Below are 15,748 nucleotides of genomic sequence, written 5' to 3'. Positions count from 1 at the left end.
AGGATCAACCTTGATCCATCAATCCAAGTGTGTCAAATTTGAGGAACCTATACAAAGCCTTCTTTCTGCTTACAAGTATAAGACTTCATCATGTACCTCACATGCTTGAGGTAGTTTTGATGTACACTTCTTCCTTCATCAACAAAGTCAATCTCTACATCTGTCTGATGTAGTTTTCAATTGAAATCATAGAAATAAAAACTTTTAATAGAAGTGTACCTGACAAAATGTCCTCTCATATTCTTCTTCTCTCTTACTGAGGTAATCCTTCGCTTTGTACTTCTTGTCAACCGATCCTAATTTGTTTTGGAAGTCACCACTAACTTCTTTTTGACATTGATCAAGGCATTCTTCCATCTTGTTGATATGTTTGCTCCCTCTAAGTCCAAATCTTGTCTAGTACAATATCTCTCATCACAGATCCCTATTTCTGGGAGAGTCTTCTTGTCACAACTTTGCTTTGTTCTTCCATTTATTGCCAAAGCCTTGGTAGCCTTCATTATGTACATACAATCCTCATTAGGAGATTATGGAAGAACAATTTCAACCAAGTAAAAAATTCAAAGACAAGAGACTAACTACTATTATCTCGGCACTAGAAAAAAAAAATCAACTTTGTCAACCAAATAATTTCCTTATATTCCTTTCACTTAGAAAGGAACTTTAAGAACTACATACTTGTACCAAAGAGACATATTTTACACAAGCCCACACAAGAGTTTAATTCAACTCATCTTCAGAATGCAAAGCATTCTTGGCAGTGGCACAAATGCAAATTTGTTCATTCTTTCTTTAACACAAAGTCTTCAATGAATATTGTTAGAAATCTTCACAAGGACCTGAGATTTTAACTATAATGGTTCTGTCTTGAGATGCATTCCCAAACTATAGCACGGTCTTATCCCAAATTGTTTGTACTTGGGATTGAGGGAGATACACTTTCAATTCTCAGAAAAAACAAAATTTCTGAAATAATACATACCTTGCAATGCAATCAAACTTCGGTGGCTTTCATTTTGACTAAACCCATTACCTTTTGATATTCCATGGTCTTAGTTCTTGTCCTTTAGAGACTTTTTCAGCCTTGTAACAGACCAAATAATTTCATTTTATGAGAAGTAATGAACATTAGTGCCTTCTATGTATTTGAAAACGATAGGTCGTTCTCACTAGATATAACAAGGCATATCAATCAATATTAAAAATATGAACGCCTCTAGTTGACTTTAATTACTAAGCCTTAGTCACCTTCTTGACATAGTCAAAATCATTCGTCCTTAGTCACCTTCTTGACATAGTCAAAATCATTGGTCCTTAGTCAAAATACTTTTTATGCTCAGGACTTCTCAATATATGCTCAACAAACAAATCGAATTGGATGTGGATTTTCAGAGAGGTCACTTGGATTTCTTTTATATGTGACAGAGCTATCTTGGTCCCTTAGACAGAGGTCGATCTGAAATATAACATTTCTGAGATTTTCGGTCCTAGTCATAGAGGCTTGGACTTCTAGTATAGCGCATCTTTCATTACAAACTTATGTCCTCAAAATCGTCTTCAAAAACGGCGACCAAAATAAGAATTGTAGGCACACTTTTAGATATGGTCCTAAGTTCTTCTCCAAAGGCTTATTGAAGAGGTTATGAGACTTGGTTTGAGATTAAGTTTGGGTCTTTATGAAGTTGTGACAATAATAATCCTTCGACCTACTGAGGCATTTTCTGAGAGACCTAAAGTAACATCGGCCCACTGAAATTCTATCAGAGAAACTGGGCTTCATTTGAACTAGGCTAGTTTGAAATAGGGTTGCTCTTCCATCATGGTGTTGATTTTTTCTAGTTGCAAGGGGGCTAGAACAATTTTCTTCCAGATAACTACTTCCAATGATACAAGTTAACTTCTTTAGAGCATTCAAAACATCAAGCAGTGATACTTAAGAAAATTTCAACCATTTAAATCAATAGAGAAGCAGAGATCACAATGAAACAATAATACAAGAGACACCAAAAAAAATTTGGGACAAAACCCCACAAGGGGGAAAACCCAGTATCCAACTAGTTTGTACATCAGAGAATTCCAGTCAAAGGTCAACCATTGACCATATTAACTGCCCAGTCAAATCAAGTCAAAGGACAGAGATAGAATCAATATTTTGCTCACTGGTCAATACTGGTAAAGGGGTCGAATTTCGGCCTACAGTCGCTGGTCAAAGGGCCAAAATTCGGTCCCGCAATTCCATGGAAAAGCTCGGTCAATTCTTTGACTTGCAGTTAAAGCACAGTCAATGCCTAGAAACATCTTCATAGATTTGATCAAAAGTTGGTCAATGATGCAAGGAATATTCAACCTTCAACCACACATGGAGATTTGGTCAAACCACAATAGACGAATGCAAGTCAACATTGGTCAATGCAAAGAACAAAAAGTCAACTTTGCTTGGTCAAAACAATCTTCTTCCTCCTTCGCACGTGTGAACAAAATCCTCGTAGAATAGGTCCAAATTATGTGTGATGTGTTTATCAAATGGAGTGAACCTTTTGTCAATATATAGGCGTTCAACTGGAGGGGTTTTGACCAAGGGTCAAACCCCTTCATGAGGTGGGGTCGACCAAACAAACTGGGGCTAACTTGGACATTAGAAACCAATTAATTTCTCCTTTAACTTTCATGATGAAAATACCTACCATAGCTACAATTTTTCCAACACATGGCACTGATACCATGTTCATTTTTAAAGAGTTCTTCAAACTGAAAATTGGTTCTTATTATTGTTTCTTATCTTACATTCTTTGATCATCATAAATCAATTACATAGAGAACCTCAACAATAGAACAATATGCCAGTAAGATGACAAAGAGACAACCACACAAGGACACATTATTTTACCCTAGGAAAACCCATACAGGAAAAGCCCAACAACCTTTTCAATAGAGAAATCTTCAATTCAACAAAGATACATCTTAGTTAACAACTAGGTCAAACCTGGTCCATCCTCCTAGACAAGTCAACTAGCCCAAGAAACATGCTTTGTTTTGCCCAAGGACAGAATTTTGTCCTTCTTCCTCATTCATCAACGCATTCTTGCACCTTAGAAATTCTAGCTTATTTGCTCATAATGTGTTTCAAGAGTTTGCTTCTTTCTTGCCTTCTTCACATACCCAAACATAAGAATATTCCTCATAATTTCACTACCTCAAGCCTTTGTTCTTGCCTCGGACTTCGCTCCTCAAACGATGTCAGTTGCTTCGCTTTGTGAGGGATGAAGTGGTACCTTTATATAGGTTTTCTTGGAGGTTGAATGGGTGCGACTTAACTGGAGCCAACCTAAACTTTTTAATGGTCTGACTTCATCTGTTAGGAGTCAAAAATTCATTTTTTTTCTAGCACAAAGAACATGCTTGCAAATACAAAACTATGAGAATATGAAGTTTTCATACCCATAGCATGTGTCCCCGAGTTGGAGCCAAATGTTTCCATTCAAGAAAGCCCCCTAGAGACACTCTTAGTTGGGTGTGATATGTTGTTGTTTTGATAAAATTTCTACTCATTAGCATGGACCTATTATTCTTCAGTCATTAGTTGCATTCATGTGTTCATTAGCGATTCACATACAATGGTATATCAATACCTATGCTCTCAATCTCATATTTGCTAGATGATATCACATGTTGCTTCAGTTATTAGTTGGGATGTTTTCCCATTGAACGACTTCCATTACCTAGAAATGGTGTTATGGATTTAACTATTTGATTAGATGTTAGCATTAGATGGATGTTTTGTCACTTTTAACTTAGAAAAGATGTTACCTTATTACTATTTCTAACCATCCTGAGACATAATTGCTTTTAGATAAGTGTGCCTTTGTCTAGACCACTAGGTACTACTCGGAAGTCAAGGTGGGTAGTGTAGTCATCTCCCTTCCACACTTAACATTTTACATTAAATATTCTTACACTTCCATCCCATCAATAAAAATAAATATTCTCATAACCTATGGTTAAGTTACCAAAGATCATCAAAAAAAGGATCATGAAGAAACATAAATAAAAAATGCAAGCATCAAAAATTCAAATCAAGCCAAATAAAAGGCTAAAGAGGTGAGGAGCAAAATAAGTTAAACAAAGAAAATACTTCATCATGCACCCCCCATCCACCCCTATCCCCAACTTTTCAAGTCCTAAGAGCATAATTTTATCTAAAGGAAAAAGGACTTGGAAAAAAATTAAATCAAATGAAAAATAAAGAAAGGGGAAGTGCATGTAGGTCGAAGTATTAAATGTGAAAATTCCTAATCTGGAATCCCTACTGCAGCAAACTGATGTTACTTCTCCTACTTGATTAAATCATACAAGTTATTTATTGTCTTCTACGGTAAATTTCGAAGTAAATACATCTGCAGCCTTCACTTAATTTACATATATGCGGAAACAAAATATTGAGCAAGAAAGAAAAATACAACACATAGGACACAATTATTTTTGGACAAATAGTCCCTGGAAAAACCCAATGCAGGAAAACCGGTGCAACAGCTTTGAGGGTTTATTATTATTAAGCAGTAGCAAAATCTGAATACATCACTGAATACCTCACAGGGTCATTCAGTTATAGAGAGAAATATTGGCAGAAGCTTTGTGAGTTTACCTCACACAATCACTAAGACAAGTCCCGGCTATTCCGATTGCTGGATGAGGTGCCCCTAGCAAGCACTGTGCTAGCTCTGCGCTGCCTCTATGGTGTCCCAGCGTCAACCCTTCCAGGTACTGCGTCACCCAGTTGGTAATTCGATCAGTGGCCCAGAGTCACTACTCTCAGCCTCCCGGTCTCACACCCTGGCTTCTGACTGCTGAAACTAGCCCTCTGCTCTGATTTTTGACTTTCTCTCTTTGCCTCCGCGTCATTTCTGCGTGGCCCTCCTGGCCCTGCATTAAGGCTTCTAGATCACTCACTGCCTCTCTCTGTTGATGTATCTCCGACTAAGAATCTCTCTCTCCGGAAGCTGCTATCCCTGCCCCTCAACTGCAAGAGATTTCCTTAATCGATTTTTCCTCCTGAGAACTTCTCACTTCAGAAAATCGATTTTCTCTATCTCTCTGTGTGTTTTCCAAATGACCCTCAAGCCCCTTCTTATATCTTCTTGTTGGACAACCAACGGCCTAGATTAAAACATAATCAAAGGCTCAGATCGTTTTGACTTGATCCATAGCTTTTTCTAGAAGTTTCACCCCTGATTAGATTAATACCCATTAAAATTTTTATTGTCCTAGGTTTAGACTTAGGAACCCCATTAAAAATATTAATTATTTTAATAAAATCACTTCTGGGTGGAATTTCCCAAAACGTTTTCTAGGTTCTTTGGAATACCTGTGCCTAAGCCTCCCTGCAAAATTTGAGGCTTAAACCACATCCGATGCTACCCCAAATCAACATTAAAGGCTCTTTCTCATAAGACTGCAAATGAATGAAGACTCCTAACCATATTTTAGTTAGCTAGTTGGACCATAATTACACCCTCAACATCATGTATGACTTTCGAAGCTAATCCGTATGTTACTTTTACATCCCCTTTCATAAAAAATAACATCATCCACCTACCTTAACTTAGAGAACTTGGGAAAAACCTTGTGTTCTAGCCCAAAGAAATGTGTAACGAGGGTAAAAGTTGTTCCCTTGGTTAATTTTAAAGTAATTTGGTAACATTGTTTAAGTTATTTGTCTTTATTTTATCTTTGTTAACATCTAACCATTAGTTAAAACTCAATGTATTATTAAAATTTGAAACTATGCATTGGCAATCATATTAATCAACACGGATAAATACACATTGCTTCATCATCTCCAAATGTCTACATCAACATTATTTGAAGACTTATTTCTAAATGTACAAGGTTTTGCTAGCACTTGCATGAGGAATATTTCCCTTATCCATGTTTGAAGGCTTATTTCTAGATGTACAAGGTTTTGTTAGCACTTGCATAAGGAATATTTCCCTTATCCATGTTCATATTTAGAAAAAATATTTGATGTTAAATTTAACTAATTGGTCAAATGAAGAGAACTACTTTCAATTATTAGATTTCTACAGGTTTCAAAAAAGGGATTCAACCACTTTATTATTTTGTAGATCTTTAAGAAAAATGGTACAACTATTTTGTCCATTTTTATTTCTTTTATTTTGTATCTTATCAATGTGGACAAAGGTTAGTTAGGAAACCACTTATATTTTCCCATTATTTTCGAGAGCACATGGAATTATAATTGTTGGATTAGAGGCCTTCTTCTCTTATAAAAGGAAGGCACTCCACCTCATTAGGGGGAGATTTCGAGATAATTAAAAAATATATATCTTTGTCAAATTGTCTGTTTTCATTTCATTTCATCTTATTTTGCATTAAATTTTTTCTCTTGTCCATTTACTTGGATCCAGAGTTGCGGGGGAGCGCCCCCCCCCTCGAACCCGCTCCCAATCTGCGCACCGGGAGGGAGCGGCTCGAGAGCGCACTTCCAAAATCGCTCCCAAACAGGAGTGATTTCGGGAGCGCGCTCCCAACTAAAAAAAATTCGCTCCCTGCCAATTTTGGGAGCGCTGTTGGGAGCGTCGCTCCCGAAGCGAAATTAACAACCCGGGAGCGATCGCTGCCGACCTTTAAAAAATCGCTTCGGGAGCGAATCGAGCGGCGCCGGCAGAACAACAACAACAACAACAACAACAACAAAATATATATATATATATATGTGTATATATATATAAATATATATATTATCAATTTATTTATTTTTTATTGTTTTAAAAGCCCAATGGGCCAAAAAACATTTCATTATCACTTGAATGAGTTGAGAAGAGTTGGAGAGCAAGAGCAAAGGAGCGAAGAGCAAGGAGCAAGCCTGCAACGAGGTAAGTAACTTAGTAATTTAGTTAGTTTAGTTAGTTTAATTTAGTTAGGTAGTAATTTAGTTAGTTTAATTTAATTTATTTAGTTTATTAACCTTATTTAGTTTAAAAATCATGAATCTAAATTAAATTAATAAATTAAATTTATTAATCTAAATAAATTAAATTAATTTGCAGATTCAAAAGCCTACAAATACCAAACACCATGGACCTAGCTATATTTCTTGGCATTTTCCTCTTCTTGGTCCCTTTTATGGTTATTATGGTGCTGGAGAGTAGGAAACGGAGAGGCCAAACTGAAAAGGGGGATGAAGAAGCTGGAGAAAGTCGAATTGATGAAAACCCCAGTGAGGACGAGCTGGAGGAGGGTGAACATGACCCTCAAAAAACTAAACAAGACCAAACCCCATTGTGGAAATATGTTAACAAGGCTAAAACAGGGAGAGGGGGTGGAACCACTAAATTTCATTGCCCCCATTGCAACAATGATTACACAGGTTCATACACCCGTGCTAGAAGACACCTCTACGGGAAAAGGCCATGGGATGGAGACAAACAAATAGGAATCAAAACTTGTCCAGCGGTGTCAGCAACGGATAGAGCCAAATACATAAGGGAAGAGGAGGAAGCCCAATACAAATCAAAAAAATCAAGGGGTTTCTTTGAACGAAGCTCACATTCACAAAGAACTCCTTCAGCATCCTCCCAAGGCAGTGGATATGGAGGCACAAGGTCATCAGCTTTAAGGCGTAGAACCATATCAGATTTCCTTGATGAGGGGTGTAGGAATGATGTGGATTCAAAGGTTTACAGGTTTCTTGATGAGGGGTGTAGGAATGATGTGGGATACCATTCAATGTTCTTCGCTCACCTTATTGGCATGAAATGGTTTCTGTCGTAAATGATGCCCCTAAAGGATACAAGAGCCCTGGGTATGACAAGGCAAGAACCGTTGGCCTTGATTATGAAAAAGCAAAAAGATTATGAAAAAACAAAAATATCACATTCTTTGAATAGAATGACAAGTTCTTGGACTGACCATGGGGTGTCCATTGTATCTGATGGATGGAAAAATATAAAAGGCAAGCCATTGATAAGTGTTCTTGCTGTGTCTGTTAATGGTCCCATCTTTCTAACTGCACATGATTACTCAGACAAGTTCAGGACCGCCATCAACATTGCAGAAGCATTACTTGAAACAATTGACCGTATTGGGCCATACAATGTCATCCAAGTCATCACTGATAATGCTCCTAATTGTAAGGCAGCGGGAGCAATTATTGAGGATAAATACTCCAACATATTTTGGTCTGGATGTTTGGTTCACACATTGAACCTTTTGATGCATGATGTTGTCAAGAACAAAAATGCACAATACCAATGGATTGGTGATTTGTACAAGAAAGGCAAACAAATGATAAAATTTATTACAAATCATAGCAATACCCATGGCCTTTTCCGCAGTCACTCGAGATTGGAGTTGTTGAAGATTGCGAAGGCCAGATTTGATAGCTATTACCTCACCTTCAGGCGCCTTTTGAAGGTAAGAGAGTCATTGGCTAGCATGGTATCAAGTCCACATTGGCAGGTATTAAAGGAAAGGGCTACAAATGCGGCTGACAGGCGAGGTTTTGAACTGGTGGAGGAGGCCGCTCTTGATGGTCAGTTTTGGACAAGTGTGAGGCAAGTATTGGATTTCACCAAGCCCATTTATCACATGATTCGGTTTGCAAATACAGACAAACCAGTGATTGGTGAGGTGTATGAGCAGATGGATACCATGTTGGGGCAAATAAAATATATTGTTCATAACAGAGATCCCGACTTGTACAAACTGATTTACGATCGCCCATCATTGGGCGATCCAATTGCCCAATGATGGCGAATCTAGACCAGTCCTCAAGCAATAAGAAAATACACTGATCTGAACTTTGGTGGCTCTGATACCACATATTGAAAATGAAATTAACTCAGACAAATAGATAAAGCACACATAAAAACCAGACATAAAATATTGGCGGAAAAAGGCTGAAGCCTCATGCTTCTCTCTCACATTTTCATTCATTTTTCTCTAATAATTGAATATAGTGTTACAAATAAATAGATGAGAGATAGTGTTCTCAAGATAGTGCGTTCTATCTTAGACACTTTTGGTTGAGATAATTTCTCCTTTGGTTGAGATAATTTCTCACCAGACACACACCAATATAGGAGTTACCTAAACTAACTCCTATCTTAGAGGAACAACCCAAGAGTTAGGCACAAATTCCTAACTTGGAATATTTAATTAATTTATTTATTTTTGGATTTATTATTGTTTTATGAGAGAGGCTAACAGTGTGAACGGTGGAATAGACTTAATCTTCCACTACATTGCTTGGCGTATATCCTTACGCCAAAATACTACTCTGCATCTTGGTTGGGCCAACCTACACCAGGGGGTGGGATTAGGACCAAACCCCATTTAGATGCAGAGATAACTAGAGGATATTTGGAAGCATTAGAGAAGTTGATACCTTACAGGGAGGAATGTGCAGCTGTGTGCCTTGAAATAGGCAAATACTTCAGTGGCATTGGTTTGTATGGTAACTTCCATGCAATGGACGACAGAGATAGATTTGATACTCTCACATGGTGGGAAACATATGGCGGCGAGGGACTTTTTCCAAAATTGGCAAAAAAAGTTCTTTCACAGGTTGTAAATACTTCTTCTGCAGAGAGGTGTTGGAGCACCTATAGCTACATACATAATGTGAAAAGAAACAGACTCAATGAAAACCGAGCAGAAAGCTTGGTTTACGTGCACTACAACTTGAGGTTGTTGAGTCATTACTGTGATCGGGCTTATGAGGATCCCACATATAATATTTGGGACAATCACCCAAAGGATGACAATTTGGAGGATGGCATTGTACATCTTGAAGAACTGGAAGAGGAACTTGTAAGGGATGAAGATGAAGCAGTTGCAGCAGCCATGCCACCTCCACCTCCACCATCCAGTAGCAGTGCTCGAGGTCCGAGTCTTGTTCCTTTGCTGTCGCCACCTCCATCTACACCCTCACGTGGAGGTTCTAGTTCTAGTTGTCGGTCTGTGCAGGAGACTCCTAGAAGACCACCACGACCTGCTTATACTCCTGGAGACTCTCGTGGCAAGGGCCACATGTAGATTTACAGCTTACTTGTCTTTTTTAGTTCTATTAGACTTTAGTTTTCATAACTGTTGAGTTTTGAGTCATTGACTCTTGACTATTGACTCTTTCATATCATAATGATATTTTTTGTAAACAATATATCATTGTGACAATGAAAATTTGAAGTTTGAAGTTGGGCCTTGGCAATTATAACTCATTGGTAATGATTGTGAATTATGAATATGATGCTTCGTGAAAGACTAAAGTTGTTTCATTTCATTTCATTATTCATGTTTCATTTTATAAATTTATAACATTTCATATCATGTTAACAGTTAGAAGTTAGGACTTAGAAATATCTAAGATATTACTTCTTGTAACGGTTAAACTTAGCTTACAAGTACAACTTTGGTGATCAATGATGATAAATGTTATTGAATTTTCAATTTTGAAAGCTTGAAGTTGAAACTTTAAGATTGAATTTGATGAATCATGATTCACGAGACTCAATATGTTGCAGTTGTAATATGTATTTTACTAACTTGTGGACATGGTTGATGACGATTATAATTTCTAGATGATTGATGTGATATGGTTCAATGATCAATCTATGTTTTTTTATGTTTTTTATGTCTAATTCATCATTCTACATGTTTTTGTTGACATATATGTATCAAAAATTAAAAAACATAAAATATATATATATTTTTAAAAAATCGCTCCCGAATTCGCTCCCAAACTGGGAGCTTCTGAAAATGGTCGCTCCCGCTCCCATTTTCGCTCCCGCTCCCGCTCCCAAGCAACATTGCTTGGATCCATTTTATTTAAAATACTTAAAAAGGTTACCTTTAGGAATCTTTCTAATATTTAATTTTTGGCTCTAAGCAAATTTGTTTTCATTAGACAGTTATTTTCCCTGTTACTAGATTTAACGTTTTTTTCTAGAAAAAACATGTTTATAAGTGATTTCAAGATTGCTACTCCCACTCCATCCATAAGTGGACATGGATTGTGGAATATTCATCTCAACAGATCATATGAGGATAAGGAATCAATCCAACACATGATTGTAGAAGCATCAAATTTAACATCTTCAAATCAGTTACGCAAATATTTCCCATTATTTAAATTTTTACCTTAGGTCCTTAAATCTTCTTTAGATTTTAATTAAATTTATTTTGCAATTAGAAATTGGGAATTTTTTTTAAATCATATATTTTAAATAAATATTGTTTTATTTTACTAAATTATTTTAATTTTGCAATGAATGATTTTTTCTTGTTTTTTTGTTAGATATTTAGTAATTTGGAATTCCATTTTTCTTAGTTAGAACTTAGTATTTAATAAAATTTTATTTTATTTTATAGTTTACACACTAATTCACATGACACGACACGAGACACAGAGGACATATAAATACGAGTATTCAACACAAGATACATCAACCTCGGAAACAGGACACAGGGGACAGGTTTTATATATATACATATAAAATATTGAAATATAGGGTCTGATCCATATTTTAAAAAAATTGGAACATCTACAGATATGAATTGTGATGATATCTATTTAGTAATTTACTAATTCAGTATTTACAATTTTACAATTTTAGAACTAGTTAGTTTATTAATTTACTACATCAATGATGTTCACAGTTCAATGTTCATTGTTCATGTTATTAACAATTGTTCAAGCACATAAGAAACTAGAAATTTAGAAATATCATGATTGATAAAATAAAACTAGAAATTTAGAAGTAGAACTTAGATATTAAAACCATAAATTGCAGATTTTTCATTAAGTCATCAAAATCAAAATGTATTACATAGATACCGAGGGAATGCCACTGGAAAATACAAAATAGAGTAGATACAAAATAGGTAGGAATATCATAGCTCGTCAGTGGTATTGGTCATGACTCACTAGTCACGACTCTATCAATAGTCCAAGTCCTCCTCCATGTCATAATCACCATCACTACCACTGCCATCTGACTCTGCTCCATCCTCCTCCTCTATGCCCAATCCAAGATCTCTTGTTGCATTTGTTGGTGTGGAGGATGACCCCTCAAGAGATTCATCATCAAAAGTGATTGGCTCTAGCATTGGGTCATTAGGGTCCATGTTGGCTAACGCCTCACGAACAAACACGAAATTGATAGGAAAAATGAAAAAAAATCAAGACGTGGCGCGTTTTACTTTGGGATTTTAGTGGGACACATGTCCTAAAATCAGGACATGTTAGGGCATGTATCTGACATGGCCCAAACATGTGTCCCGATGGGTCATGTCATGTCCGACACACAAAAGACAAGATTCAGGACCCCTAATGACGTGTCCTATGACTTAGTTTACACACACACACACACATATATATATATATAGATATATATATATATATATATATATATATATAGATATTAGAGAGAAAGAGAGAGACCCAAAAAAATAGGCCTTCATCTGCAATCATTTAGATCTCATCTAGGATTATTTTTTTTAATTAATTTAAATATATACTTTATTTAGTTTAATTAAACGTTAAAATTAGTTCCTTTGTACAATCATAAGTTGAAATTATTTTTCTTTAGTTTATTTAACTTAATTAATTAAATTAGCAGTGAACAATTTTTTTAGGTTTCATTTACTTAAATGTTTAATAACTTTTTCTAGTTAGTATTTAATTTAGATTACACTTATTTTATAGATTAAATTGAATAATGTGAAAAAAAATCATAAAAATAAAATAAAAAGGATGTCAATGCTGTTAAATTGTATTCTCTTCTAGATAAGAGTAGGTAAAAAAAAAATTAGCTGATATACAAAATGGGAATAGTTCTATTAACGAGTTCTCATTTGCTACACCATTGAACTTGAAACATAAACTTGGAAATAATAGGAACAAATAAATCTGCATGCACTAAACAAACTGCCAATTGAGCCAATTCATATACCTCTGGTTTTGCAGACAGAATTGCTTCAAACTGCTGTACAAGTGCAGGTGGACTGGTTTTGTCATTTTCAGCCCCCAGTATTGCAAGTGGTGTTTTAACCGCTGTTGCAAATCATACACCCATTTGTTAATTTTTAAAGCCTTATTTTAAGTTAAAGAACAAAAACAAACTAAGGATATCTAACTCCACCTGTGAAAGATGAGGAAACAAAGATAAAAGATGGGCAAGTTAATGCCCATGTAGTGGTTTACCCAAAAGACTTGGCCCAGCTTACAGAGAGACATTGCAATGAGATTTATATCCATACCTTCGATATCATCAACTGTTACAAATGAAGGATGTAATAATACTCCTGCTTTCAGAACCTCTCCCTTAGATAACTCCACCACCGGCTTGGCTGCCATTATGTTTAACAGAAGTGTTAGTTTTCTTCAGTAGAGTCACTACATCTATGCCCATACCTATATCTGCTAGAATGCATTTCTGAGGAGATGCATCTAATTTCATAGCATCAAGGATCTTACAAGTGAACATCTATACAGGCTCTCTGTGCATACAAAGTCCACCATGATGTAAAGCATCTTTCAAATCCAGTCTAATTTTCATAATCACTATACACAGAGGGATGCAATGGAAGCAGTTCTCACCTCCCCAGCAAAAGCCAGCTGCACCAATAGTAGATATGCCTCTGCCTTTCAAAACCTCTATAACTTTGGTAGAGTCCTCAAATCCCTTGGCCTAAAGAAGCATAAAAGCAGCTAATCAACATGGCATTCCCATTTTTGGTGAACAGTGAGGTAAATCTAAGATATTGAAAGATTAAAAATGAGCAACAAGGGTATTTTGTAATTCAAGAAACTAATTTGAGCCATTCAACGTATTTCCAAATAATGTATCTTGAAAGTTTGAAATACCACAGGTACTCGTTTCATGTGCCAAAATTTAAGATTACAAATAAAATAAAGTCAGTCAAAAAGCATTACTGGCCCATGATTTTTAATCCAATCTTGAAACCCAGCAAAAAGATTTTCACCACTCCCTGGTATGAATGGATCTCCATAAAAGAAATCAGGAACAACCACAAAGTATCCAGCTGCTGCTACTTTGTCAGCAAGCTTCCTATAGCCATCCCACAAGACAGACTAAAAATCAGTTTTTCAATATGAAATTTTCATAAAATACTCACTAGTTTCTAGAAAGATATCAGTTTGTTGCATTAATGAATACACATACAAGCAGGGTAGAATCACCGCACTAAGTAGAATTGCTAAAGAAGTATAAAAAAATCTGAAGTCTGCAAAAATTACATTGAAATTGGAATTTGCTTGTAGATATTGGTCAGGAAATATTGGAGAAAGAAAAATACAAGAGGCGAGATGTTTTCTCGTTATAGAAGGCGGCATTTAATACATAAATGGACATGATTCATGTATCTCCCAGAACATACAGAAGTACATCTTACCATCTACCTGAGTTAATTAACCTTTTCACCTTATTTAACTAAACTAACCTAAGTTATATTCCAATATAACTTTATCTAGAATTATAACATTTATCTATTTACATAAGTTACCAGTAGTCATTCTATTCTATTACCCCACATTAATGACCAATTCATAACTTTTACACCAAGTTTGTTATGAGACTTTATAAATTTATCCTTTGACAAAATCTCAATGAAAAGATCAGCTTGCTGATCGTGAGAAGGACAATACAAAAGAGTTCTATCTCGCTGTTCTGCATCTTGTCTCATACAAAGTGACGATGAATCCCTACATGCTTTGTCTTCAACTGGTAAATTGGATTTTTCACCAGCTTCAGTACTCCCTAATTTTTACAGTAGAGAGGGGTTATTCCATTCTGCTGGACTCCTCTATCTGCAAGCATCGTCCTAAGCCATTCTACCTCACAAATTTGATACTGCAACTACATTCTGCTTCTTGCTAGTCAACAAAATCATACATAAACTTGAATTGAGCACATAACCTAAAGCAGACATCCAGTTATCTGATGATCCTACAAAACATAAATCATTTTCTTTCGTTTTATTTAAATTTACTAGCTTGCTAAAATTTGCATGTCCTTCTAGCTAGTAAAACCCTTGGAGAAAAGAATTTAATTTAGACTTTAACCAAGAGATAGGTTATCTGTTTTTGGTGCTTTATTTACCACATTTTACACGAGCATATTTAGTTTCTGTGTGCAGAAATGCAGGAACATGCTGTTGTCATAAAATTTCAGATTGCAGATTTCAACAAAAAGGTACTCAACAAGACTTCATACTCCTAGTAAGTACTATATTTTAGCCTTTTTTAGCTCATATCTCATTATATAACTTTTTTCTTTCATTTGTAGTTCAAATTTAATTGTTTAAGTCTTTAAAAGTTAAATTAGTAGCTGGAACATTTTTGTAGGTGAATATCCAAGGGGTTTGACCAAAGGATCACCAAAAATGAATTTCTAGCTTGTTGGAAATTCAATTTTGCAACAAGTTGAAGGCTTAAAGTCGTTCTAAATTGACCAATATTTAGTATTTTACCTTTCTCACCCCTAGATCCAAGATCTAGAAGTGTTTACGCATTTTTTTGGGAGGCTTCTTGTTGATTTTTCCACAAATCCTAAGAATCAGGTTTGAGCCTAAGATAACGATTACAAACACACTCAAATGCCACAACACTTCTACTTTTCACAGCGGAACAACTAATAGCAGTGAATCAACTAGTACACAAGACAATTTATAACCCACAACTTGTTATATTACAAACTTTAATACAACA

The 15,748-nt window shown here is 35.7% G+C and overlaps 1 protein-coding gene across 1 annotated transcript in view; it reads right to left on the bottom strand.

Annotated features, from left to right (window-relative positions):
* LOC149203967 (endo-1,3;1,4-beta-D-glucanase-like) overlaps window positions 1-15,748 on the bottom strand; it is a 130,299-nt gene that overhangs the window by 55,788 nt on the left and 58,763 nt on the right. Inside the window, exons 3-6 of the mRNA XM_089403634.1 lie at window positions 13,955-14,090; window positions 13,619-13,709; window positions 13,279-13,368; window positions 12,972-13,072 (exon numbers count right to left, since the gene is read on the bottom strand). Coding sequence (XP_089259760.1) covers window positions 12,972-13,072; window positions 13,279-13,368; window positions 13,619-13,709; window positions 13,955-14,090 — 418 coding nt within the window. The remainder of the gene's footprint in view (window positions 1-12,971; window positions 13,073-13,278; window positions 13,369-13,618; window positions 13,710-13,954; window positions 14,091-15,748) is intronic.

The sequence above is a fragment of the Pinus tabuliformis genome, chromosome 2_1, assembly GCF_031772625.1.
Source record: "Pinus tabuliformis cultivar Carrire ecotype Pingquan chromosome 2_1, CPIR1, whole genome shotgun sequence".
Lineage (NCBI taxonomy): Eukaryota > Viridiplantae > Streptophyta > Pinopsida > Pinales > Pinaceae > Pinus > Pinus tabuliformis.
The sequence above is the reverse complement of the archived record's forward strand: the minus strand, read 5'-3'. Positions and strand labels throughout refer to the sequence as shown.